The sequence below is a fragment of the Mugil cephalus genome, chromosome 9 (genome assembly GCF_022458985.1).
Source record: "Mugil cephalus isolate CIBA_MC_2020 chromosome 9, CIBA_Mcephalus_1.1, whole genome shotgun sequence".
In the NCBI taxonomy this organism is placed as follows: domain Eukaryota; kingdom Metazoa; phylum Chordata; class Actinopteri; order Mugiliformes; family Mugilidae; genus Mugil; species Mugil cephalus.
Genome location: NC_061778.1, coordinates 8,152,924 through 8,178,735, shown reverse-complemented (window position 1 = coordinate 8,178,735; position 25,812 = coordinate 8,152,924). Strand labels below are relative to the sequence as shown.

General features: G+C 42.9%; 1 protein-coding gene across 1 annotated transcript in view; it reads right to left on the bottom strand.

Moving 5' to 3' along the window:
* Window positions 1-25,812, bottom strand: part of traf4a (tnf receptor-associated factor 4a) — a 33,912-nt gene that overhangs the window by 6,732 nt on the left and 1,368 nt on the right. Inside the window, exon 2 of the mRNA XM_047594326.1 lies at window positions 2,565-2,616. Coding sequence (XP_047450282.1) covers window positions 2,565-2,616 — 52 coding nt within the window. The remainder of the gene's footprint in view (window positions 1-2,564; window positions 2,617-25,812) is intronic.

Below are 25,812 nucleotides of genomic sequence, written 5' to 3'. Positions count from 1 at the left end.
CTGTAAGTCAAGCCATCCTCTGCAGTGATAATGAGTTAGTTTATGGGTTTAAGGGACCTTTGAGAGAGACTCGGAGAGCGGGAGAGAGGAAAGGATTTATTTATCCTCGGTCACTGAGTGATGCGGATGAGTCAGTTTTCTGCTCAAACACCCCAAATCCTTCCCTACAGTTCGCTGTCCTGAGGATTTACTGCTCTGCATCTCCATCCCCCCGTGCCGTCACATGAGCAGAGGACTGGTCAAACAAGAAAAGCCACTTCCTCAGAATGTCACAACAGCCCTGTGAACAAATAGCAGCTCGGTAGCAGTAACAACTGGGCTCGCATGGGAGCTCTCGACCTCAAGTAAAAATGAAGAAAAAAAAAAAGCGTCTACAATAGAGATGCTCCTCTCGCTCATTGTTAGTAGCAGCTTTATGTGGAGACAGAAGCCCCTACCCGAAGAAATAAAAAGGTCTCTTATATATATATATGTATGCATATATATATATAAAAGCTGCACTAAACTCATAGAGAAGGAGCAGGCGGTATTTCACTGCCATAATCACATTCTCTGAGGAGAAACAAAAAGGAAAAAAAATCCTCTAAAGAAAACACTCTCTCATTGTTCCAGTCTTGGAATCTGCGAGGGGACGGCAATAATGACCTTTTAATAACTTAGTCCCAGGCAGATCAGGCGGGTTAAGCTCCTTGGAGCTCCAACTTGGGGGTTTTATTCTGTCTGTCTGCTGCAGCAATTGTTGGCCCCGCACCACATCTTCAGCATGAGCAGCACAATCCTTTAACGGTTTGTGCACGTTTTTTTCGAAGGTCAGTGTGCAGCGAGCGTTACAAGAACCCTGACAGGAGACCACCAGGACGGAGTAATTTGCAGGCAACTGAGAGCAGCGTCTGACAGGTGTGCCATGAGCGCATCCTTCCCGCGGGGAGTCCCTGCTATTACAGACGCCTTCATCGCTCTGAGCACAGCATGCAGCCCTGCACTGTTGCCCCCTCTGATGCTCCTGCAACCCCTCGAAACGTACAGTTTTCCCCTTTCCCCAAATGTCTGCACAGAAACAACATTCCCCGCCTCTTATCCTTGAATTGCAGTCTCTTATTTTGCAAAGCGGGTATCGTGTGTGAGAGCGAGAGACATCCTCCGACTCCGACCACAGTTAGTCATTATCCCCTCAGGCACAATCTGATTAACTGCAGTTAAGAGTTGAGTTGAAATTTCTTTCTGGTCGGGGAGCGATTCACTATGCAGTGGTTTTAATAAATTATCCTCAGTAATGAAATCTCTAATGAAATTTGGGTTAAGACCCAAGGATTACTCCCTTTATGTTCTCCAGAAATGAACCAGTAGAGAAGAAAACCGTTTCTGACTATTTGCATCTTAAAACCCGACTATATCTCGATTGCTTTGAAGCTTCTCATCTCCACTCTGATTTGCATTTTACTCCTGGTTAGACAGGTTAATTTACATTTTCATTTATGAAGCACCTGTATGTAAACTATTCCACTTTTGTTTACGCCAGATAAAAGAAAACTGTCAGTTTTATTTTTTCATGATCCTCGTTGGTTTATAGTTTTAGTTTGCGTTTTACTTTTAAATTATACATTTAACATTTTTACCAGGTTAGTAGATTATCTTAACTTCCAGTATGATCAAATACCAGTACAACAGTCTCAGATGTACTTAGTGTGTGGTGCTATAAGCAGATGTCAAAATGGTGGTGATCATTTGCTGCCTTCGAATGCTGTCGTGAGCATTTTGTAGTATTCACAAGCTTTAAGAGAAAATCTTGATAAAGAGTTCATGAGCTGCAAAGTGCAGAGAGCGGTGGACGTTACTCCTCACGTTATAATCACAAGCTCACGTGTTCCATTTAAAGGCAGCAGAGGTTAAAATTTATCTTAAAGCTCCTGTATGTGAAGGAGAAAATGACCCTCAAAGTGTGAGACTGTTATTGTGAACACATCGTATACTACCGATCTGGCTGTAACGTAGCAGAGCTCAGCATGTCATGGAAAATATTACCTGCTCGCAAACACCAGCCTATTTCCCGTTAGCCTAATTGATGGCAGACCTTCAAATTCAACTCATGAGATCGTAGTTGTACACCACGGTAAACACTAGGCAGTATTTGACTTTTAACTGTTGGGAAACGAAGGAAAGTGCAAGTGTACCCATGATGGCTCGGTTCATTTAAGTGACAAAAGTAGCAATAGCCGCTAGCTACACTGTCCGCAGGTTGCTCAGTGACCTTGTTGGACATCGTTGTTGTCCGTTGTTGTTCAACTTCAATACATATCGTGTCAGGTAGTCACAAATCGCCTCCATGGCATCTATTGAAAACTTAATTTTTAGCTTCTCACTCTTTGGCTGTTAGCATAAATGCAGCATCGAGGCAAGAGCTTACCCCTAAAAGGTTACCTGTGTGTTTTGCTACAGTCTTTAATATTTTCTGTAAAACTGTGTATCATCATTTTGTAGTGTACATTTTGGCATGTTAGCATTTAGCTTGTAGGCTTGTAAGCTAAAGTTTGTGACTCGGGCAGATCAGAGTGAGAGAGTCGTACCTTGGCGTAGTCTAATGGCAGCTGATCTTCTGGGCACTTGAAGACGCCCTCACTGCAACAAAAACAGAAGAAAGTTTGGTTATTATTGGAATAAAAAAAAAAAACGACAGCAGAAAAAAAAAAACAAGTTTAGAAGCATTTGAAAAAAAGGACAATCTGTCGTTTTTTAAATCACTGTGAGCGAGATTACCAACTCTTGACCCTCAACCAGAGTTACATGGCTCTTCTTTGACAGTCTGTAAGAGCAGCGCTGCTCAGCACTCAGTTTCACTCCGTCTCTTCAAAACGCACTCCGTTCTCTGACTCACGACGTGCAAACACTCTCACATGCACAATGAAGTCTGTGAGCCACTGACTTTTAATGACATTGGCTCTTTTATCCTCTCCCCCTCAAAGGATACGTCTGCACAGATTTATTTACTTACAACGGACAAAACAGCAAGTTGGAGCCCGGTCTGTTGATGTGTAATAAATAAAGAGATGATTCACGTTGCCGATGTGCCATGTGCTGCCTTTGTTTCACGGTATAGATAACAAGATGTTTGCCTCTCAGATTAAAGCAGCACACATCTCCTTCATTTTCGCGGCTCTTCCTCATGAAAACCGCTGATTTCCTAAAGCTTGAACTCTTGTTTTATTACTGGCCCCTCTGTGTAGTTTATGTAACGCCACAGAGGAGCGTTTGACAGGCCGTTTTAGGGCTCGTTAGGGCAGCCTTCTCCCAACGCCCCAGTCCTGATGTCATCATGAAATATTCACATTTGTAAATAATGGAGGCAGCAGCCACTGGAGGGGAGTTAAGCCGCACAACAAACACACAATGACACACAAACGTCATCTGTATCTGTATCGCGCGTGATCTCATTCGCTCCTCATCTTGAAAGGAATCTCGTACAATTTATCTGTGTGCTGAATGATCTTAGAGCTGCAGCAATAATTCCTAACATTTTCCTTGAAAACGCAGACAATAAAGATGCACAGAAACGTGCTTTGTTCGTGCGCCCTGAAGCTTGATCTGACCTCTTGTGCGGAGAGGCCTCTCATAACCCCAGCCATGCCTAAATTATGTTTAACCTAATTAAGGGACGACAGTGTGCACACACAGTTAAGTGTTTGCCTTTTGGCGCTTTAATTTGGTTGGCAATGTCACCTGACTGCAGCTCTCAGAGGACATGTGACAGGACGAGAGTGCACGTGCACTACGCCCCCCCCACCCCCCCGGCTCCGTCCACCCAGCTGCTGTGAAACCAGAGCGTGAGCCGAGGGGGGATGGGAGCAGAGGTTAGGCCTGAGAGGGAGGGAGGGTTGATGAAAAGGAGGGCGGAGGAGAGAGGTTAATGCATGACGAGACAGCAGTAATTCTCTTCCATTAGGGTCACTGTGTCAGCAGGGAGCTGGACACCAATTAACAAGGCACGACGGGCTCTAAAAGAGGGTCAATCGATTAGAGGCTCCGAGAGCTCAGTCAGCATCTCACGTTCAGTGCAAAGTCATTTACAGTACTCATCGCCATCATAGAGGAGTCAGTATAGCGAGCGCTGACTGTCCCACAGCCATAAACCAGGAGGAGATAGGAAGCGACAGTCCCTCGGCTCGGGACAGGGGTGATGTAGGCGCAGGCAGGGGGACCGCCAGAGGCCCCGTCCAGCTCGGGCCCCGCATCTGACGCACAGAGAGGCAGACAGGCGAAAAGAGCCTAGTCACAGACTGTCAGGATGATTCCCTCTCTGGTTGCAGAGAAGCTCTTACAGCCACACATTTGTGTATTCAGCCCCACTAGTGATGATACCACTCGACTCTCTCGGTCGCTCGTGACTCAAACTCGCCGCCGCTTTGTGACAGTGCATGTTTAGCATAACTACGGTTAAATCTAGATGGATAGTATCGAACAACTTCCATGACTAATAAGGGCTTTCTTGAAGATTGCTAGGTTGTTTGTGGCTAAGTGTTTAGTCCAAAACATGTAAAAATAGTATTATGCATCCACAGGAACATTCATTAAATTAAGTCAATATTATTTGTTGAATTCCTAAATTACAATAAAGGCTTATCTTTAAAAAAATGGTTATATTATACTGGTCATGTTAGCATGCTAACAAGCTATTTACTAAACACATTTGAGCAGATTAGCGCCTAATTACCAAATGTTAGCATGCTTACACAGTATACTGTCATTTTGGGTCAGTTACCATGCCAGTGCTGTGGATGTAAACTTGCTAATATTAGCTAGTAAATATATATTAAAAAAACAAACAAAAAAAGAAGCTGCTAGCTAAACATTGTCATTGTGAGTCTATTGAGAATGTGGGCTTCAAGTAAACACACAGAGCTGCTAGCATGGCTTTGAATGGTTGGCTAAATTAGCTAAACACTACCGGCTACCTAAACATTAGCTCATTGCTGCTGATATTGTGACCATGTTAGCATATTGATTTTAGCATTTAGCGTAAACTCAAACAACATTGCTAGCTTGCCGTTTTGTTGTTCAATAAAACTACTGGACAATGTTAATTATCAAATTAAATGTTGGACACACGTGTGTATTTGCTCTTCTATAGCATTACAAACAACCCTGAAGACACGCCCTTCTGTGGAAATTGTGACCATTTTCACAGTAACATTTTATGGACTCATAGATTCATAGTGCAACTAGAGATGCATTAATCATTAGCACCAGCCCTTGAAGACACTAAAGGGGTAAACATTACAGTTACACAAAGCCCAAAGGGAACACTGTTTTGTGTACGTCCCTGCGAGTAGAAACATGCACTCCAAAAACCACTAAAACGAGTTTGTCATGGATGTTTGTGTATAACAGCTCTCTGGCCACAGTTCACGGCCTAGTCAATGAACATCCAGGGCGAGATAGCGATAAACAAAAGTCTCAGCATTGTGTCGGGGATGTCACGAGGGAGCAGCTTAAGACTGGACCACATACTGTATAATACAATCACCTCATAAAAATTTCATCACCTCCTCCTGTCCGTTTGGCTGCTCTGCCGCAAAGATGATCATGTTCAAATCAGCTCAGATTCACCGCCAGACCACATCATCACATTGTGTTAGTGAGTGGAAAACACGTTCAGCCCTCTGCAGGTGAAATGCACCCGACAGTCAGACCCATCATTGCCTCGGCCGCTAAATCCCCCTCCCCTCTAATTGCCCTCTCTTTCTCCCCCCCCCTCCATCCTCAAATCTTCTTTCCAGGCGCAGATTAAACAGCCATCCATTCATCCAGCCGATACCACGAGGGCAGCCGTCACAACATGCTTCGTCACTCTGCGCACAGCTCCTGACAGGCAGACGGTGAGAAGTACAAATCCCTCAGGTTTAATCTCACCAGTGCAGAGTGGAGGGATGTTTTTCAGGCGACAGCGACCAGAGACTGCAGGCCACACAGGGAGGACACGTTGGTGACAGGCTGCCTCACAAAGCAAGCCCGCAGAGTAACCTTGAAACCTGCTCTGTATTGACTAACAGAGAGACTCCTAAACAAACCTCCCTGTGTTTGCCATCATGGCGGGAAGGGCTGTTAAGACACACTAAACAAACTAAATCAAAGACACAAGAGCTCTGGAGACAAGTCTGTGGCACATTAACACTGTAAACAGACGTCTGTCATTGACAGCATCTGGACTGGACTGCTCACTTATCTCCCTCTGGAGATCTCTGCCAGCTCCTCTGTTTGGCCTCGTGCTAAACCCCTTTTTGTCTTTTCAAGGTATAACCAAGCATTAACTTTCATATACACAAACAGAACCTCAAATTCCGCCAGTGCCCCCTCCGTGTGGGCTTCAGGGTCTCACGGCTGAAACCGAATTCGCTGCGCTTCCTTTCAGGAAGTCGGGAGAAAACAGGACTTTTGTTTTATCTGAGATACAGTTACGGTAATCCCCCAAATCCTACTGGTTTTGGGTTTATGTTTTTAAGAAGCTGGGACTTCCTTCGTCTCAACCTCCCATTGTGAACACTGGGACAGACACACACTATAGAGAGGAGTTTTTTTCATGGTAACTCTCTTAAACTGAAATATCACAACATCCAAACATACAGTATCTTTTTACTGTCCAGTGTGAAAATGATTAACAATTAAATCAAGAATGAAAATAATCTGTACATTTGTTCATTGTTTGAGTTTTTTGTATTTAAGAACTTTCTACTGGACTACATAAATATGGGTGATGCTCCAGTTATTTTGTTTGACTAGATTATATTTAAATTTAAACACCAGACCAACCTTTCACTACAACATACTTGGTGTGTAAACACTGCCCTGATACTCATAGCTATTCCTAGTATATTTTGACATAAACTTCACCAAGTGAAGACGTCAGAGTGAATTACTCGTGTGATGTGCGACTCTGGACAGTTACCAACGGCCACTTAACTTATGGAAACTTCACAAAGAGTAAGCTAAATGTTTTTTTCCAAAGCCTTAAAAGTTTATTTTAATGTTTTTGCAGCTGTCTCTGGAGCCGTCTGACCACAAACCACAATTTGTTTTAATTTCTTCCAAATGAGAATCAAGGAGCTACTTACAGGCCACGTTTCTGCTCTACGCAGCACTTTAGGACAACGGGATCAACAACACCCACAAAAATCCACCATATTAAAAAACAACAACAAACAAACCAAAAAAAAATCTAATGTTTAATACAGATTGTATTACATCTTTCATCAGACTAATTTTGAATTTACTAACCATCCTGACATTGCGCCTCATGGCTATCGGCAGCAACACCGACTCAAGTGTCCCAGGAATAAGCCTGAGAGACAGCAGTGGAGCTGGGCGGTGTTTCCAACTGTGGAACCTGATAGACTTCGCCCACGGCTCATTTGGCTTTCAGCCGAGCTCCCTGCAGCCCTCTCATTTGTCTAAAAAGGGAGGAGCGGCTCCTGCTTTCACGGAGTGTGATGACACACCTGCCCACAGGTGGATCGACGTCTCCTTTACACGTTTTGTGTGTAGGACGGCAACACAGAGATATGCTGTGACAGCTTTGTGTGTGGGACTTAATACCTAAAGGATAAGCCGTCGGTGACTTTCTAAATTCAGTGTAAACCCTCTGACATTCAGCCTCTAATAGCTAAGGTATGCTAGCATAGCCAGTCGCTTGAAAACATCATATTTAGATTAGATTAAAATAGTTGATTACATCTAGAGGAAAAAACAAAATGTTGACGGCAGTGCTAGAAAACTGAAATATGTTATATGTTGGTTTAAAAGTGTTGGTTGGACAAATTGACATCACCTTAGACTTATTTTCTCATGTCACATGGTCCAGAACCAGTAAAAAATAACTATCAGGATGATTGTGTACAAAAATAATCAAAAAAGTGACTGACACAGCTAATTGAAATATGACACAAACACCTCACATGTTTTCTTGCAGGGAAACACCGTCCCTGACTTTGGTTCCAAGCACCAAATTCATTGTGCTGATAGCAAATGCAGCAACGGAGGCGTTGAAAGTATTTTCTTTTCAAATGAAGGCAACCAGAGCCTTGGATGTCCACGAGTGACCAACTGTCAGCTACAAATCAAAGGGAGATGAATGAATTGTTTTATATGTGGACGTGGCTTAACAGTCATAACCCTGACGGACCGACTTTCTCTGTAAACAAAGCAAGCCACAGTCGACTTAAATCTGTTATTATTGTCCTTCCACCACCCAGTAAAGCCTTTCAACAGTGAATTGTTTCCTCTTCCTCTCTCCACACAATTTATAGACATGGCACAGTGTTTGTTCTTAATCATGTCCCATCTGCTCTGTCCTCACTTCGTAAAATACTGATTTTTTCATTATTACTGGCCATTTTTCACTGAACATAGGGGCTATGTTATAATTATTAGTCCATTGTGATTTATTATTTCATTACTTTGGCAAAGGAGTCCTCTGACAGAATAAATTCTAGTTAAACAGAGTTTCTTTATCACATCAAAGCTACACAAAGCTAAGAAAATATGGGATGGGCTCCATTTTGGTGCCAACATTATTTCCTTAATATTTTTTATAGTATGTTTTTGGACAAATGTCAGAAGCTTGGGTGTAGAAGCCAGAAGTGCCATGAATATGACACCTGTAAAATGCAATGTGACTTCTTCTGCTGGTCACTAACAGCCACTGGCAGCTGTTTAATATGAAGTAACAATGGCTGACAGTCTGCAGGTCATGGTCATCATCACAACAGAAATAAATTACATCTGACCCGGTGTCAGACAAGCCAGAAAAAGACAGGCGGAAAATTAAACCGTTTCCAGTGTTTCACATATTAAGCTTCTGTATCCGCTCTCTATGTCATCCTTCCTTTATCCAGACTATTTTTATTGTGTTACTTTGCCAAAACAGGAAAAAAAAATGATGCAAGTAGAAGAAAGACACTACTACTACTACTACTATTACTACTACTACTACTAGAGAGAGCGTGAGTGGGTGGATGTCTGGCCTCTTTCCCTGGCTTCATCTCCCGCACCCCATGTAACACACTCACTGAGACCAAATGTGGACCAAGATAGAAAAAAAAAAAAACATTAAAAGGATGGTTTTACTACTAGCTACAAAGACACCACCTACAAAACCTGCACAAAAGGGAGAAGATTTTGATGCTACTGGGATTTAGTTTCGGGCCCACACAGATATAATTTTCTGACCGCACAAACAGATCAGGACACCTGAGGCCATTCCCCACTCATACGCCGTCATCGCTTATGTAATGTTATTCATTTCTGTGCGCAGTTCACCTCACTGTGCTGACATTTGTGAGCACAAGCCATCTGTGAGCGACTCCACGCAGCTATAAATGGCCCAAAGGTTAACAGAATCTCAGTTTGTTTTCCTTAAATGTCAGCTTTGCGCTAGCACCTGCAGTAGATAAAGACTAATATTACTATGTGCACTATGTTCCTTATGAACTGACTTAAGATTTTCAAAATCTGACCCAACAATTACCCAAATATTTTGCTGAATTATTTATTTGTATCTGTGCTGCATATGCACAGAAGGTCTGCAATAAAAGTGAGACATATGTAAACACATTGAATTACAAGGCACAAAAGAAAAATGTAATTGATTTGAAATGTTAGCTATTCATGTTCTTTCCTGTAAACAGACCAACATTTCCTGGATGGAAACACGAGTTTCACGAGGAGAAATCAGACAGTCGGTTTGAATTTATAAGCAATTAGGACGACGATGACTCATCGTATTGCCAGAGGTGCAGCTTAGACACCATGATATCAAATTGAAGATGAAACGACCACCTGCCAGAAGACAGGCTGGATACGAACACCGAGGGTGAGGAGAGGAAGGATGGATGGTTGGATGTGGAGGGTCAGAGGGAGGAGTAGCAGCCATCTGCAGGCGGAAGGGAAGCCTGTGAGATGCAATAATCCATCCTTAAGTGTGCGAGCAAGGGAGACGGTGCTTACGAGTAGTTATAATCCTCTCGCACTGTCTCTTTCCATCAGTTTGATCAGGCTTTGACACAGAGTCTTTATCAGAGACGGCATGGTTATAGCAGGAAACGCTAATCCAGCTCCAACAGATTGTTTCTGCTGACTTTATGATTTTATAGCCGTCGTAGGCTCAAGGCTTCTTCTTAATTCACACCTGGTATGTAATAAAATCAGAGGCAGTTAAACGTTTTTGGTAAATATAATAAAATTTAAATAAACATACTACTGCCCCCACTCTCCACGTATGTGTTAAATACGAAGCTAGCTGCAGCAGCTAGTTTACGTTAACAGAAAACCTTCTTTTAAGAGGTAAAATAGACACTATACTTTAATTAGCGAGCTAATACTGGTGCTAGCTTAAGGCAAAGTCAAGCTATCAGTTTGCTCATTTGCCTGCATTCTGCTAAGCTAATCGCTTTTCTCAGCTGCTAGTTAGCTTAGCATTAACAAATTCATATGGGATTTCTGAAAGAAAACTCATATAAATAAATTAGCCTTATTGAAGAAAATAGATACACACAAATTAATGAGACTTAGAGGTGTTTTGCTGGCTTTAAAGAAAGTCGAGCTAGCTCTATCTCCTCGTTGACAGCCGTCGTCTCATTTCACTGTCAACGAGGACGCCAATAAATATATTTCCTGACTGAATAACTGTTGAACTATTCCACTAAAAGGCATGAAATCAGATAGATTTTCGCCGTTAGTCGTGCATTTCATACAGACACAGTATTTCCTGCTGTGCTTGGCGGGCACTCAAACTAAATAACAGCAAATATAATGGAATGCTGTAGGATCTTTTGTTTTCCTGGTCGATTTCATCGCCCAGATTATACGCTGTTTGCAAGAGGTACAGGAAAATCAATCCACTTTCATTAACTGCTGCTGATCTGGGTGCAGGGTGGGGGTTGAGAGAGAGGGAGAGGGAGAGGTCCCATCAATTGTACAGGGCGCTGAGCTCATGCATCCAAGAGTGCCGTCACCATCACCCACACAGAACACGGCAAAAAAAAAAAAAAAAAAAAAAAAGGGAGAGAGGGAGAGAGAGAGACCACCATAACGGAGGCGAACCCACACGAATGAGGACCTGCACTGCGTACATGAAAGGAAAGGAGAGCTTGAAAGGAGAATGTTTGATCTGGTTGAAGGGCGGTTTGTGGAGGGGTGGGGTGGCTGAAGGACTGCATCTGGAGATCAATGAAAGTCCTGAGCTTTAACATGTCGCACATGTGAGAAGGACCTACTGGTCTGTGGAGATGTGCTAAAAGCTGCTGTCAAGGTTGCAATAGGTGCGAAATACCCCACTCTCCATTTTACTACCCACTGTCACACATTTGTGAAGATACAAATGCTGTGAAAGACCAAGAGAACTGTTACTCAGCAACAAATGGAAACATGCTATAAATTTCTGCAGACACGTGTGAAATCTAGCTGTTTTAATCACAGATGGCGGCTCTAATTTTAGCTCAGCTTCAGAGGGCAGATTTCTGCACAAAAGAGCGATCGGCAGCGACCAGCCGGCTTCTGAGGAGCTGCGTCGCTGCCACACTGATCTCATGGAACGCCTGCACTGAACGGACGGGCTCTAAGACCGGCCAAGGCCTATTGAAAGGAAGAGCTGTCTGCCAACTGTATGCATATGGCGTTGGACAAGCAGTAGCAGACACAGTCACCTCATTTTTCCTTCAAACGGCATTAATGAATCAGCTATTGCAGTCACAATCATGGAGAAGCACAGCATGAAATTGCAGCACTAATGCAGATTAAGTGTGGAAGCAGCAGCGAGCTTCCAGCTATTGTACAAGCTGTCTGTCAAAATACGAGAGAATGGAAGCTTTTCAATCTGTATGTGACATCTGCAGCGTGTTATGTTATGCAGGAAAAAGGCGTTTATTTAGCTTAAGAAACTGTTAGAACTACAAACATGGCTTAAACACAGATAGCTTAAGAAAAATGTTAGAATTACAAACATAGCTTAAATGCAGATAAATGCTGCTTCTTCGTCTGTATGCTTAATATAAGACTACCGCTGGCAGTTAGCTTAACACAAAGACTACAAACAGCTAGCCTGAACTCTGTCTAGATGTTTCTGTAGATATCTAACATTTTATTAGATTAGAAGATTTTATTACTTTTGGCTCGTAATGTCAGGCAAGCAACCTTGTTCCAGTTTCCGGCCTTAATTCTAACTAACTAAACAATTCCTGACCTAGCTTTAAAGAAATAGTTTAACATTTTACTAATTAGGCTTAAACCTTAAGAAACAGATAAATATCACTCTGCTAACTATAATGCTACTATTAGCATAGTTAGCACAAAGTCTGGAAACATCTAGTCTGAACTCAAAATCTTTCTGTACATTGATACTAGATAACTAACTACCTAACTAAACTAAAGATGTAGTGCCCAAATATTTCTGTACACTGATAAAATACATAAGATGCTATCTAACACTTAGCAGTTAGCTTAGCTTAGCACAAGGAGTGGAAACAGCTAGCCTGTTCAAAGGTTTCTGGACTCCGCGTAACCTTTGAAGCTAGGCTAGCAATGTTTACTTGTCTCAATACTATTAATATAACCAGCCAAACGTAATTATTTTAAGTAAACTCAGCAGTTACATATGTGTTAAATGTACAGACTGTAACATTGCAAACACTAGCTACTCTGTCCAAAATCTGTTTGCTAACACCTCTTAATCCCACTAACTACCCACTTCATGTCCTGTTTGTTTAATCCATACAGAAGCCTTTGCTAAGAGCCAGGCTACTGTTTGTGCAAACAAACTTGATCTTCTATCTATAACTTGATCTTCTGTCGATAACTTGATCTTCTATCTATTTTTTATGTTATCAAAGTATTTGTTTGTGTTTCAGCTGCTATTTTAGTCCTTATTTTATATGCATCATCTTATAAACGTCTCACTGGGACATTCACATACTATTGAGGCCAGATGGTTGACAGGGGGGTCAGGAGGTTAATGCCCTGTAAATCCAGAGATAAGCATATTCCGCACCATAAAGCATTTCTCTTTGAATACCCTTTCTCTGATTAGTTGATAATCTGTTCTTTACATAAATAATGGATTAACTTGTGATTTAAATGCCAGGACAGTATCTCCTATTGCACGTAGAAGGAAAGGTGAAATCCTGAAATAAGAAACTCATACCAAACATGACGAGATTCAGTTTTAATGGAGCCTTCTCTTGATAAAAATTAAACAAATCCTGACGCAAAAGCCCAAAAGGTATTTAAAAGACACTAAAATACCAAAATTAAGTAGACTGCAGTGTGCAAGCATTTTTTGACAAGTTCATCCTGACTCCAGTGGAAGAATGAAGAGGAATATGCCAGTGATTTGCAAGCCAGTCCTAAGAGCACATTATTCGAGCGCAACGACCTCCTTTTGCTCTCTGTGGGGTTTGTTTTATGAGTCTGAAACGACCCAGATCAGTTTCACCCTGACCAGAAGCCAAGAGGGACAGCTTCTCCTTAAAGAGAATTTACTCTACGCTCGGCCACCAGAGGCACGACATCAATCAGGGGCCACTTAGAGCTAAAGTTTCACTATTTAGCACCTATAGATACTTGAGCTCATGGCAGCGGAGGACAAGGAGGGCTGCAGCTTTGCATGCTCTCATCATAAATCACATTTTATACCAATTCATAAGAAGAGTGCTTCCTCATTAATGGAGTCAGCTCTCAAAGCCAAAGCCCACAGCTTACAGTAATAATGCAAACAGATCTGCAGCTTACCCTTGAAACACAGCTCTCGTCACCCTTCTATTAAAATTATTCAGACGCGGAGCAAAGTAAGATGTAAACAAACTGAGAGGATAAGATGATTGATGAGCAGTTTGCGTCACTTAATTTCTGCATCGCATACCCTGCCAGTGACTGCAGCAGGTGGGCAGAGCAGATAATCCCTCGGACCACCTGCATCTTATGGACAACAGATCTTTTAATGAACCTGCACCTGTTCACCCCGTGCACAGGAGACGGGAGTAAAAACAACAACCTGCAAATCAGGCTTAAAATGCAGCTGTTTTATATCGGATCTGAAAAAGTTGTCCAGGCTTGTTAGGTGATAAAAATGTGTTTCATTATGTAGCGCATCTGCAAGCGACTTCACAGCCACGAGTTTTAATGCACATTTTGTGGCAAAAAAAGTGGAGAAAGGTAGCAAATATATTTTTTATATAGACACTAACATGTTGCACCCTCTTCTTCTGTGCTGGTTCATTGGCATTCGGTAGGTAAATTAGCACCTTAAATGTTAGCGTGAAAGCAGAGGAAAAAAGCATGCATTCATTTGCATTTTCCTCTGCTAGCTAAACTACATTTGGAATCAAGCAAAGAAAGCAATCAAGCTTATATTCCACTAATAAACAAAATAACAACCCAATCAGAATAAAACCACGTAACCACCTCAATCAGGACAGACTGGACCGGTTGTCTGCTTCATGTGGTAGTTTCTCTCTCTTGGTTGGTATAAATAGCTTTTGTCTGTTCATGTTTTGCCCCACGTGGGCAGAACATCAGGTGACGTGACAAGTCTCAGGGAGGGAAACAAATATAGCGGTAGTAAAAACAATGAGTGTTTGAAAAGATGAATGAGGCTGGAATAGATGCGGGCAGCGTCAACGTGGCTTACTGTCTCATCACGTTTTTCTACTGAATCAGTTCATTGTCGTTGATAAAATCTTCTTCTGGGAAATCCGACCCTCCAGAAAAGCAGTCGATCTGCATGAGAAGTTAAGTTTAGGTGACTTCAGTTGGGTTGCTGTTTCCTGTGATCAGGTCAAGATCTGCGAAGTCTGATGGAGTTTGTGCGCCGCACAAATTGCCGGTAACGCCAAAAAGAGCAGCTCTGCCATCATTAACCAGCTGTCTTTGTTTCCTGTCTTTCATAGATAAGTACTCCACACACACACACACAAACTCCTCTCGAGCTGACCCATGTGTGAGCGAGATAGCAGGTGTGGGTAAACCATTATCAGCTCGGCTGTGTGTGGGAGTTATTCTGGTCTGATCCCACAAGAACACCTTCGGAGAAATGTGAAATGCCCTCCGTGACACATCCATTAATTAGCCAGAGACAGCAGAGTCCAGTCCCACTGGATCGTTAAGACATAAAGTTCTCTTTTATTTTTTATTATTACGCGTGGGCACAATGACTCACGTTTACTGGCTGAAGTCTGTGAAACCGATAAGGACATTTGTATTTGGGACACGTGAACTTTGCCGGGAAGTGTCTCAGGTCACAACAAACTGAAGATGGTGCAGACTATAGTCCGGGTAATGATTTGGATTTTCCCTTGTCAGAGGCTGTGACCTGCCTTCGATGTGATTCAGTGTTATCGCAGCAGCTGAGTGCGGGAGGCACAGCCGTGAGTCTGATGTGTCGTGAGTCACTTGTGGTGCTCTCAAACAGAAACGCTGCAAACTTTTTGCCCTCTTTGCCTCGTCTCAACTTTCTACCTCGGTGCCGCTCACCTTCAGAAGTTGACGCCTCTCAGGCATCTGAGAAGAAAACGTTACATAAGACGAGCTTTATGTTTGAGGCTCATTTGAATTTCCACGCTGTACTACTGAACAAGCTCCTTTTCCTGATTTGTCAGTGAGCTGAGGTGTGCACATCAGTGGCGGTGACAATTTTAGGCCCTGTGCTATTGGTGTCCATGGTAACCGGGAGGGAAGGTGAGGGCTTTTTAAAGGTGTGTGTCTGACAGCGAGCACACACACACACACACACACACACACACATGCACTAATTCACAAAAAATAAACCAGTCCCCGCTCGCTGCCGCTATCATCAGCTGCTCTGATCACACATCAGACGAGCCGCGGCTTCTGTTCTTCCCTATCAGCCTCGATCTACGGTGACTACAAGGAGATGAAGTCCAAAAACAAAAGAGAAATACGCCCCCGGCGCGTCCCTGCCCTCCTGTTCCTGCCGGAGAGCCAGCTCCGAGCTACGCCTCCTGCAGTTGTCCACTTCTTGCTTCGTGGATGCAGTTTCTTTGTTCAGCGAGGCGAGGTGCTGACGTCAAATCGTCTCCTTTGTTTCAAGCTGCATTGTTCATCTAGCATGAATTCTTCAACCTGCCCCTGTTGCCGGGAGCAACAATGAGATAAATGACAAGATTTTTCAATTGACGCATAAAAGAGCAACAGAAAAAAAAAACAAATAGAGATGTCAACCATTTCTCATTTTAATGAATCCTTTAAGAAGAAATGCTCTTATTGTTTGCCAGATAAAGTTGCACTTGGGTGACTTTGTGCAACAAGTTAGTAAAAGAAGCGGCGTGTATCTTGCTGTTCAGAAGTCAAGTTGGGCCTTTTCTCCCATTGATTAATGAATTAGTCAAGAAAATCATTGCCTTATTAAGGCAGTAATGAAAATAATCATCAGTTGCCCAGTGATGTGTTCGCCCTATTTCCACAATCAGCCGAGCCTGTCATCATTTTCATGGTTGGCGAGCTGAGAAAATTTAGAAAACAAACGCTCCTTCTTCCTGAGGGAGGTGACCGATCCATCTGGAGGTGCACCTGATGGAGCGACTTCCTGCGCTGGTCCTTTCAAGGGATCTATAGCCGGCCTGTTCCTGTTCAGAGGCAGGAAGAAGGAGGAGGAGGAGGAGGAGGAGGACGCTCAGAGCATTAACGCCGTGTTGACGTATCTGAAAATGAGCCACGAGCGAGATCCTGAGGCTCAACACAAGGGACTCATTGAGCTGTTTGGTTTAAAGGATCGCCACAATAAGCAGACCTGTGATGAGAAGGAGATGGAAGAGTCTTGGCAGGAAGGAAGCCCTGGTGGCTGAACGGCGCAACTGGGGCATTGACCTTAACACTGACGGAGGCCCCTGTGGATAAATGACTACAATTCAGTTTCAAGTGAGGGGCTTAACTGCTCTGCCGACACCTGTTCGGCTCCACAGAGGAGCCTTTCACTGGGGACAGGTGTCTCGGCAGCGAGCCGCCGACTTCCTCGCGCTCTCTGCTCCCAGCTGCTTGGCTTTCAGGCCGTGGACACAGATTCCTCACGTGCTTTCCTGTCGGCGCAGACAGTTCCCTGATGCAAACACATTAAATCAGACAGAAGGGTGCTACAGTGTGTTTGTAGTTAAACTTTTCTCACTCTGTGCTAGATGGCAGACAAGTTCCTAAAAAAATATGCGCTAGTTTCCCCTCCTACATGAATAATAACACATTACTTCCACTACATCATCAGCTTGACTCAGATTCAAACTGCTGCATCAACAATTTCCCAGATTTTTCTTATGGGAACGTGGAAGTGGGTGCAACCGGCAGTTATTTTATTAATTAATCACTTGATCTATGAACTATAAAATGGTAAATACATGACCTCCTCAAACCTTCTGTAGTCCGACCAGCAAACAAAATATATATTCCAAATATATTCACTTCTTAAGGGTTTATGCCGAAGATGTGCAGTTATCATCTGATTATTTCATAATCATTGCAACATTTCGGTGAAAACAGAGCAGAAAAGTTCAAAAAGTGACTGCGACTTAAGACAAGCTGATAATTCAGAAGCTAAAACTACCAGATGTTCAGTGTCGCTGCATAAAAACATTAACCGTTTCCTGCTGGACTTAATTCGTGTGGGAGTTTGAACATGTGTGTCGCCGCGCACACGCCGAGCTGTGTCAGCTCAGTGACCTGTGCATGAGACAAACATGTCAGACGAGGCGAGAGGGAGTCAATTACAACGGACCTCAAAACGTCACCCCTGAACTATATCACCAACACCACAAATACTTGATTAGAAACTCACATGCAGCGGCGTGGACAGGCATGTATGTGTTATGATAACTATACCTCTATCCCGAGCTGCTTCACATAGCATGCATACCGATGCACGTGTACACACGAGCCATGCTTCGCAATCTGGGCCAACTGGCCGCGGCCCAGCAGCAGGGTTGGGCTCAGCGGTTTGGTCCCAGCACGCTCGCTGTGTGCGGGGCAAGGTGGCTCGCTGCATAGCTGGAATGTTTTCCATCTCTGTTTGGGCCAAAAAAGGCTGCGGGATTCATTTTAAAGGAGCTCTTATAGAGGAGGACAAGTCGAGGCATGTCTATAAGGGGCTCTCATTGGGCTGAATGAACACTTCTACTCTGATTACCAGAGCTGCCTGTAAGCAGAGCTACTTACACACGAATCAGACGTCTGTTAGGAAGAATTACATCCGATGGCTGTGTTAAGATGAATGGGTCCCTAACCCCGACCACGACGGCACTGATAGTGTTTCGGTAGACAACGTGACGGTGTCAAGGACAAAACAGCAGCTACTTTACAACAACAGGTCAGAGGACCCGGAACAAAAACGTCTTGACATAATATTGCTGGATAGTCTGCCATAAAAATATTTAATTGTACAGTGACGCCGCTGAAAAGGGTTTGACGGATGAATCACCGCAATGACACGGCTATTAAACTAGCACTGTAGCTAGTCAAAAGGATTCTGGAAAAGAAAGCAAAAGTGAATGGTTTCCGCACCCACCGTCAGATTGTTCGGTCTGATCAGCAGCGTAAACCCAAAATATATTTAATTTACTAACATCAAGGTTCAAGAAAACCAGTGAATACTCAAATAAGAGAAGTTATTTTTCCTTAAAACACATATGAAAAGAGAAGAGAGACAGTGGCCACAATATTAAAGATCATTACCCAACGAGAGACCAGCTAAACTAACTTGTCTTTTGTAGCTTTAATTTTACTGACGTACTTTTTCATTTTTAAGCTACGTAGCAAGAAACCTGATGCCTCCAGGCTTTTAACTGCTATTAAAGACAAGTAAAGCTAAAAAAAAGGTATAAAGAATTCACGAAATTAAGCCTAAAATCATCAGAAAAAGATCAGAAGAAAACCAGAAACCAAATCTGTACTTAAAATGCCGCTGTTTGCCTTTATATCCATAAACATATGTCTCATTACACTGTGGTAAATTAAAGTTGAGTCATTCAGGTGAGCAGAAGTCGAGCCGCTTTTTCTAAACCACAAATTACCTTCATCTAAATGTTCACACGCTGCATACAGCAGTGAAACAACACTCGGTGTGGTCACACAGTTCAACGAGTGCTCTTTAACGATACGTCTTTTTAGGATTCCTTTCTGTCTGCGCTCTCAAGGCTGCTCTGCCCATGATCCAGATAAAACCACTCTCTGGATCCTGAGCTGAACCGACTGTCACTTATGAACTCAGGCAAAACATCTCGCTGAGAAAATAAATCTCTGAGTCTGAAGTGGCCCTCCATCTCCTGAGTCTCTTCCAGTCACAAGTGCCTGCTCTCCTTTTATTTTTTCTTGACATTCACGCAAAACAGCTGTCGCATTAAGAAGAATGACAGTTTTCTGGGCCTCAGCAGCTGTGTGAAATGGTCAGGGCGCTTTCTCCCAGAGATGTCATCATCACAGCTGCATCTCTAAAGCTTCTCGACTTCCTCCCAGGAGACGATCGTCTTATCCTGAAAAGGTCGGCCAACATCTATAGCGGTCGGCCTCTGGGGCGACGGGCGCTGCTCTGAGAACAAGAGGAAGTCTATTAACTAGAGCCAGTTTCCCCAAATGATCATCACTTTGTTTTCTTTACTTCAATCCACGCTGGGTTTGTTTAGAAGAAAATGAGGGCAGGTAAACAAGAGTCACATGTCGCTTGTCGTTGCTAAAGGCAGGTTAGACAGAGAATTATCTGACTGTCTGATGTTTAGAAGATGTGAACAAACACTAACTTTAAAGCCTTTTTTGTTAATTATTTTTCTGTTTAAATGTGGACAGTTTATAAGTATCTGATATCAACATCCACTTCCTCACGACACTGAGATTTGAGATCGTTTCCTGTTGTTTGCTGCCAAATGAGCACAAATGACAGAAAATGAGAGTAAGCTGAAAGTTTCGGGAACTATTCTGGTTCATTAAGCCGAAACTGAAAAAAAATCTGTATTTTTTTTTCTACAGCTGAAGTCTGTATCAACAGCTCGGGAAGTAAACATCACCCATGTTAAACTTTAAAGATCAGCGTCTGTGTCAAAGTCCAGCAGCGTAATGAAGTGTAAAGTTCAGAAGCGTTTAGTCACGATCTGACTTCCGTGCCCCGTCACTGCTGCTAGAACCAGAGAAAAGTAGCTGGTGTTCGTCTCTTGACTTTACAGGTACAAATAGAGCGCCGACTGTTCTCGTCACACACAAACGCTGCTGTGTCCTGCAGCAATTCTTCTCTCTGCACATGTCTTTCTTCTCCTCGTTCTGCATTGATGTGTTAAAATTTACTGGGCTGTCTCCAGCTCCGTCACCCCGAGCACGTCAGCTGACAGCGGCCTCAGTGAGCAGCTCTAAGAGGTCTTCACAGACCCCGAAAGTGCGGAGCGGAGGCCCGAGGGCTTTCACTCAGCTAAACACAACATCTCTCTGTGTGAAGCTCACTGAACGCTGTTGTTACCAGAGAGGAACGGGGCGCTGAAGTGCCATCCAAACTCTCCGGATCTGCACCCAGGATGCCTGCGCAGGCGTCGGACACCTGCAGGGGACTGTGAATGTCTCTGTGATGGGGACTGACGGACGTTAATGGCAGCGAAACACGCAGTCATTCATCAGCCATCCGTGGCTCCGCTCCCATTCAGATACAGATACCCACTGAGACACAAAGCCCCAGCTGCCCCAAGTGGCAGACTTACACACAACGTTGAGCACTAATGCAACACAGCTCCATTTAGGCCTTCAAGAAACGCCCAGTCACAGACGCCAGAGTGCCTCTCTATACATCCCTCCGTCTGCACAATGGACAGAAGTGAATTCATCACACATTAAGAGGGAAGCGTTTCGCTAATGTGAGTCATCAGGTAGTAAAACAGACAAAAGTCTCTCAGATCGCATCTGTTGTTCAGTGTTTTGATACAAATTAACACTGCCAGGGTTTAACTGTAAATCAAAACTTTCAGATTTAGTTAAGGACTCTCTCTCTATATATATACATGAACGCAAAGTAATGATAGCAGCTGGTTAGCTTATTTTAACACAAAAAGCTATGCTTGAATCTGTCCAAAGGTAAAAACATCTGCCTACCAGTAGCTCTGATGCTAATTAATATATATTTACATCTGGTTTGGAGATACGTCGTCACTGTAAGTTTTCCAGATGGCCAGGGCAGAAATAACCCAGCGTAGCCCTTAAATTTGGTATTAGGTTCTGCATTTGATTGATGCAGACTCTTAATTGGAGTCTGGATGACGTTATGCTGCAGAGTAGAATAAATGTATTACAGAATGAGTATGATGCTTACTGCAGGTAGAAGGAGTTTGTTGACCTTTGGACAACGCTAGATGGGTTGATGTCTCTAGTTTCCAGCCTTTATACCAAGCTAAGCTAACCAGCTGCTAGTTACAGCTTAATGTTTAATGTACATACACGAAGGAGATATTCATCTTCTCATCTAACTCTGTCTAACAAAGTGGCTACTGCCAACAAAATGCAATTAATTCAGCAGAAAAAAACCCTACAAATAAAAGTGATTGACTGAAAATTTTCCTGACACGTTCATGAATCCTTATAAACGCTTCACAATAGGTGAACTATCTGATTTCCTCCACCAAACAGCCCCCACGCTGAACTGAGCTGGAACCTAGATGGACTGCTGCCGGTGAAAGAAGAGCAGGAGAGGGACGAGGCGTTTGGCGGTTGCACTTATGAGGCTGGTGGTTGTGCATCTGGACATTCAAGCTGTAAGAACGTGGGAGACTAGGGCAGAAAAAAATGAGTAGCACCTACATCAATGAGGAGAGAAGAAGCTGCACTACACACGGAGGATGTGCCAAAGTGAGAATGAATCACGGACTCTTGCAAGAAACACTCTCCTGGCTTTCGGACAGTGAATAATCGGGCCGTGAAAATTTCCCCCATTAGCCCACTTTGGAGCTCCTCGTGACTCGGGGTAAGTAAGCAGTTGCAGTATACGACTACGCGGAGGCCTGTAGGAAGAAGATCCCAGGCCGAACAAACCAATTACACCCCTGTCAGGGCCGTGGCGAGGCACTGCATCATCCCCACAGAGGCACCACTGTCACATTGCAAGGCATTACCGCGGCTCGGGAGACCCGGCAAGCCTTGAGACCCTCGGCATGTGTGGCAGCGCCGTAAGACCTACTATTAAATGCTGTTCTCCTTTATTAGAGAGGCAGGCGCAGCTAAAACAAAGGCCTGCCCCGGTCAGCACACGCTTAACTGCTGAAAGCATGTGACTCAAATTTGATTGGGGAGAGTGTTAAAGCTGCAGGGCAGGGCTGATTTTACCCCCATGACTCCCGCTCAGAGCGGGGGAATCCTTCAGGACCGCTGCTGTATTTACACATTCCTTTCATGGCGGAAACACAGCCCATTAGCATCACATGCTAAAAGAGGCACTCGGACATGGAAAAGTGACAACAATCCATGTGTTTCCTTGGGAGCCTCTGAGGGAGTTTTCACTTTATCGCCCTGAAGTAAAAAGGCAGAATTAACTTTAAAATAATGCTCAAACTCCTTTTACTTGGCATTTATAAGCAGCATTTTAACATATTAAATGGTACATACAAGCAGATTTAAATCATAAATCACGTAATATGGCAATGCACCTGTAAGAGCAGGCTGCTGTACTGCTAAACACTTAGGAGTTAAAATAAACTATGCCCAGAGACACTGACGATCACTTCTTGAGAAAGTATCATTACCATTCCAGCAATGCCTTGCAGCAGCACTCTTGGGGAGCTTGTTGCGACACAGACAGCGACGGAGCCGCCCGTGTGAAAGTGGGCAGACCGAGATGGCAAGCCCGGACTGGATGCGACACAGCCCTCAATAATTAGGGGGAAAGGATCGAGCTTGTTGCACAATGGGCAACGAGCATTAGCTAACTACTGTCTGTCAGCCTCAATAAACTTCACAAAGGACGCACATGCTCAGTGGCGCCCAACCGGCACACTTTATTAATTAAAGAGGTGAGAACGCGGCCTGTCCGCTGCTTCTCTATGCCTGATCTGCTGATGTGACGGTTTATTGAGGCTTTATGCTGCTTGCAAAGCGGAGCAGGAAGTCTCGTCTAAGCAAACAGCCGACGCGGTCAGAGTTATGAATCTCAGCATCGCAATCGAAAACCTTGAGCCTCACTCTTTTCATAAAGGTTTCAGAAAATCACTTTATTAATGGTTAATTAATCATTTATTAATGCTACATAAGAACAACTTCTTCTGGACTGTCAGAATAATAAAACTGTCTTAGCGGTGCAGTTTAAGTCATGAATACAGAGTTTTAATCGTCCAGTCTGCTGTTATGAAAGTTAATAAATTCCCAATAAAGAATTTCAATCATCTAGTCCTAAGTCATAGATGTTAATAAGTCTTTAACAAAGAATTTAATCAACCAATATAACACTATATAGATGCAATAAATCATTAATTAGGAGTTTTATTAATGTAAGCTGCATTTCCAGGTGATAAATCATCAATTAAGAGTTTAATCCTCTAATCTGAAGATATAGATGTTGATGAACGATTAATAAAGAGTATTAATAAGCTGCTTAACAATCTGAGAATCTCATAGTAATGGCCTATAACTGACCTGCAAGTAAGTATTGATAAAACCACAGCTCCTTTAGGGGATGTGCTATTTGACCACGCTTGCAGCAGAAGAACACGCTGGAGGTTTCTTTAGGTCACGTAACTTAAAGATGAATCATATGCCTGCTCTGACTCCCCGACCGCAAAGAGTTGCTCAACTAAACGCTTTGATCAGTCGTGAAACTTTAGTTAAATTCACTCACTCTGTGGGAGTTTAAAAAAAAAAAAAAAAGAGAAGAGGAAACTGGAGGATGAAGACGGAGGCGGCCGGGATGAGGCAGACAAAGCGTCGGGCCAAACTCATTGATCAGCAGGGAACGCTGCTCCTCCCTCGCTCTCTTTGTTCATCGCGCTTTCTGCCTTTGCACCAGATGCAATTTGCCTCTGTTTAGTAAGAAAGACGATGACTCAAAACACTGCGAACCGGGAGCTCACGACGAAGCACTTTATGTATTCACAGCATCCATCCACCTCAGTGCCGTCAGCAGATGTTTGCTGAAGCAGGAAGGGTGAGAGAATTATCACTGAATAAGTTATTCCTGTTTCCTGAAAGTTTGAATGTATTTGAGTTTCCCTCAGGGTGTCTTCATGTTTCATCAAGTAAAACTCAAGACATGCTTAGATCCTGGTTACAATTTAAAAAGCTGCAAAACTGATTCCGACTTAACTTCTCCCTAAAAAGACAGCGATACATTTTTATGACATAAATCTATTTTTTTCTTCCTTTTTTTCATTGCTAAAAATGTGACATTTAACTACATCAAACAGCTCTGTGGCTTTACAAAACCACACACAGTTCTTTGTTTAGAGCGGGTTTATGTTTGGTCGTCCTACATTTATCTTTCCATATGATCAGTGAACCACAATACAGCGGCTGTACATCCTCCAGACATAACAAAAAAAAACTACAATGCAGTTGTTGTGAGTCTAATGAAAGATCCCGTTTCATTCACAACATATGACACTGAAGAAAACTCCATCCAGACAGTAGGTAATTATCACTGTCACTGAAGAATTTGGCCTTAAACCTGACAGAAAACATGTTTTTTTTTCACTCACTTGTCAGTTCCTTAGTTACACTACTGAAAACGAATGTAACAGTCCTGCACTAAATCATAGCTTTATTAAGGTTATAATATTCAGCTTTTGTTTAAAACTTCGTTAACTTGATTCAACTTTTCATGGTGGAGGATGTGGTTTGTAGCACTGTTCAATTGTATTGTGTTGCACTGTCACATGTTTCTGTTATTCATTAGTCAGTGGGCTAGGCTAAGTAACACAATACCACTAACTACACCCTCAAAATGATCATACAGTTGAATTATTACCTTTGTAACTATGTTTTACCAGTGTTAGCTAAGGATTTAGAGCAGGATTGTTACATTGGAAAATGTAAGCTTCCATTAATGCACCTAATTTTTCGGCAAATGGGTGTAAATTCTCATTCAGCGGCTAATTTCCTCATCTAAATGTCTGAAAAATGTGTTCCATGATTGATTTCCTGGCAGGAAAACAATCGATGACCAGCTAATTGTTTCAGCTCTCCTTCCAAAGTGCCCTCAAGTCAGCTCCAGAGAGACTTTTTAAACACTAAGTAGTAAAAACAAGGAAGACAAACATCAACAAACAGCTCTTACATTCGCAAATGTAGGCAAATGTACACAAATCAAAATGCAGAAAATAGGCTGCAACTATAACATATTGATTTAAGTTGGCATAAATCAATATGAAAAGAATAGAAATTTCATTCATTAAGAAGCTGAAAGTTTTGGAGTTTGTTTGAAAGTGTACTTATTCTTACATGGTTAGGTATGATAGGAAAATTGAGTCAGGTTTATCAATATTAATCAGGAATTAATGCAGTTTCACGTATTTTTGTAACTGTTAAATCATCAATCATCATCAAACATTTAAATGATTAATTAATCATTTGTGTAAACTTTCAAGCAAGAATGCTACTGGCTCTGTTTTATGACACCGTGATGGAGACATTTTAGACGCAAAATCACTTTAGTCAATTAATCTAGATTTTGGACAACAAAAGCAAACTTTTAAAGGTGCTAATCACGTGTGGACACAGCAGCCTGCTCCTCCTCAGAGACTGACTGGAGCTCCATTGAAACCTGAATGATTTCCTGCACATAAACATCACATACAGACGTGAATGTGAACTGCAGCGTGTCGG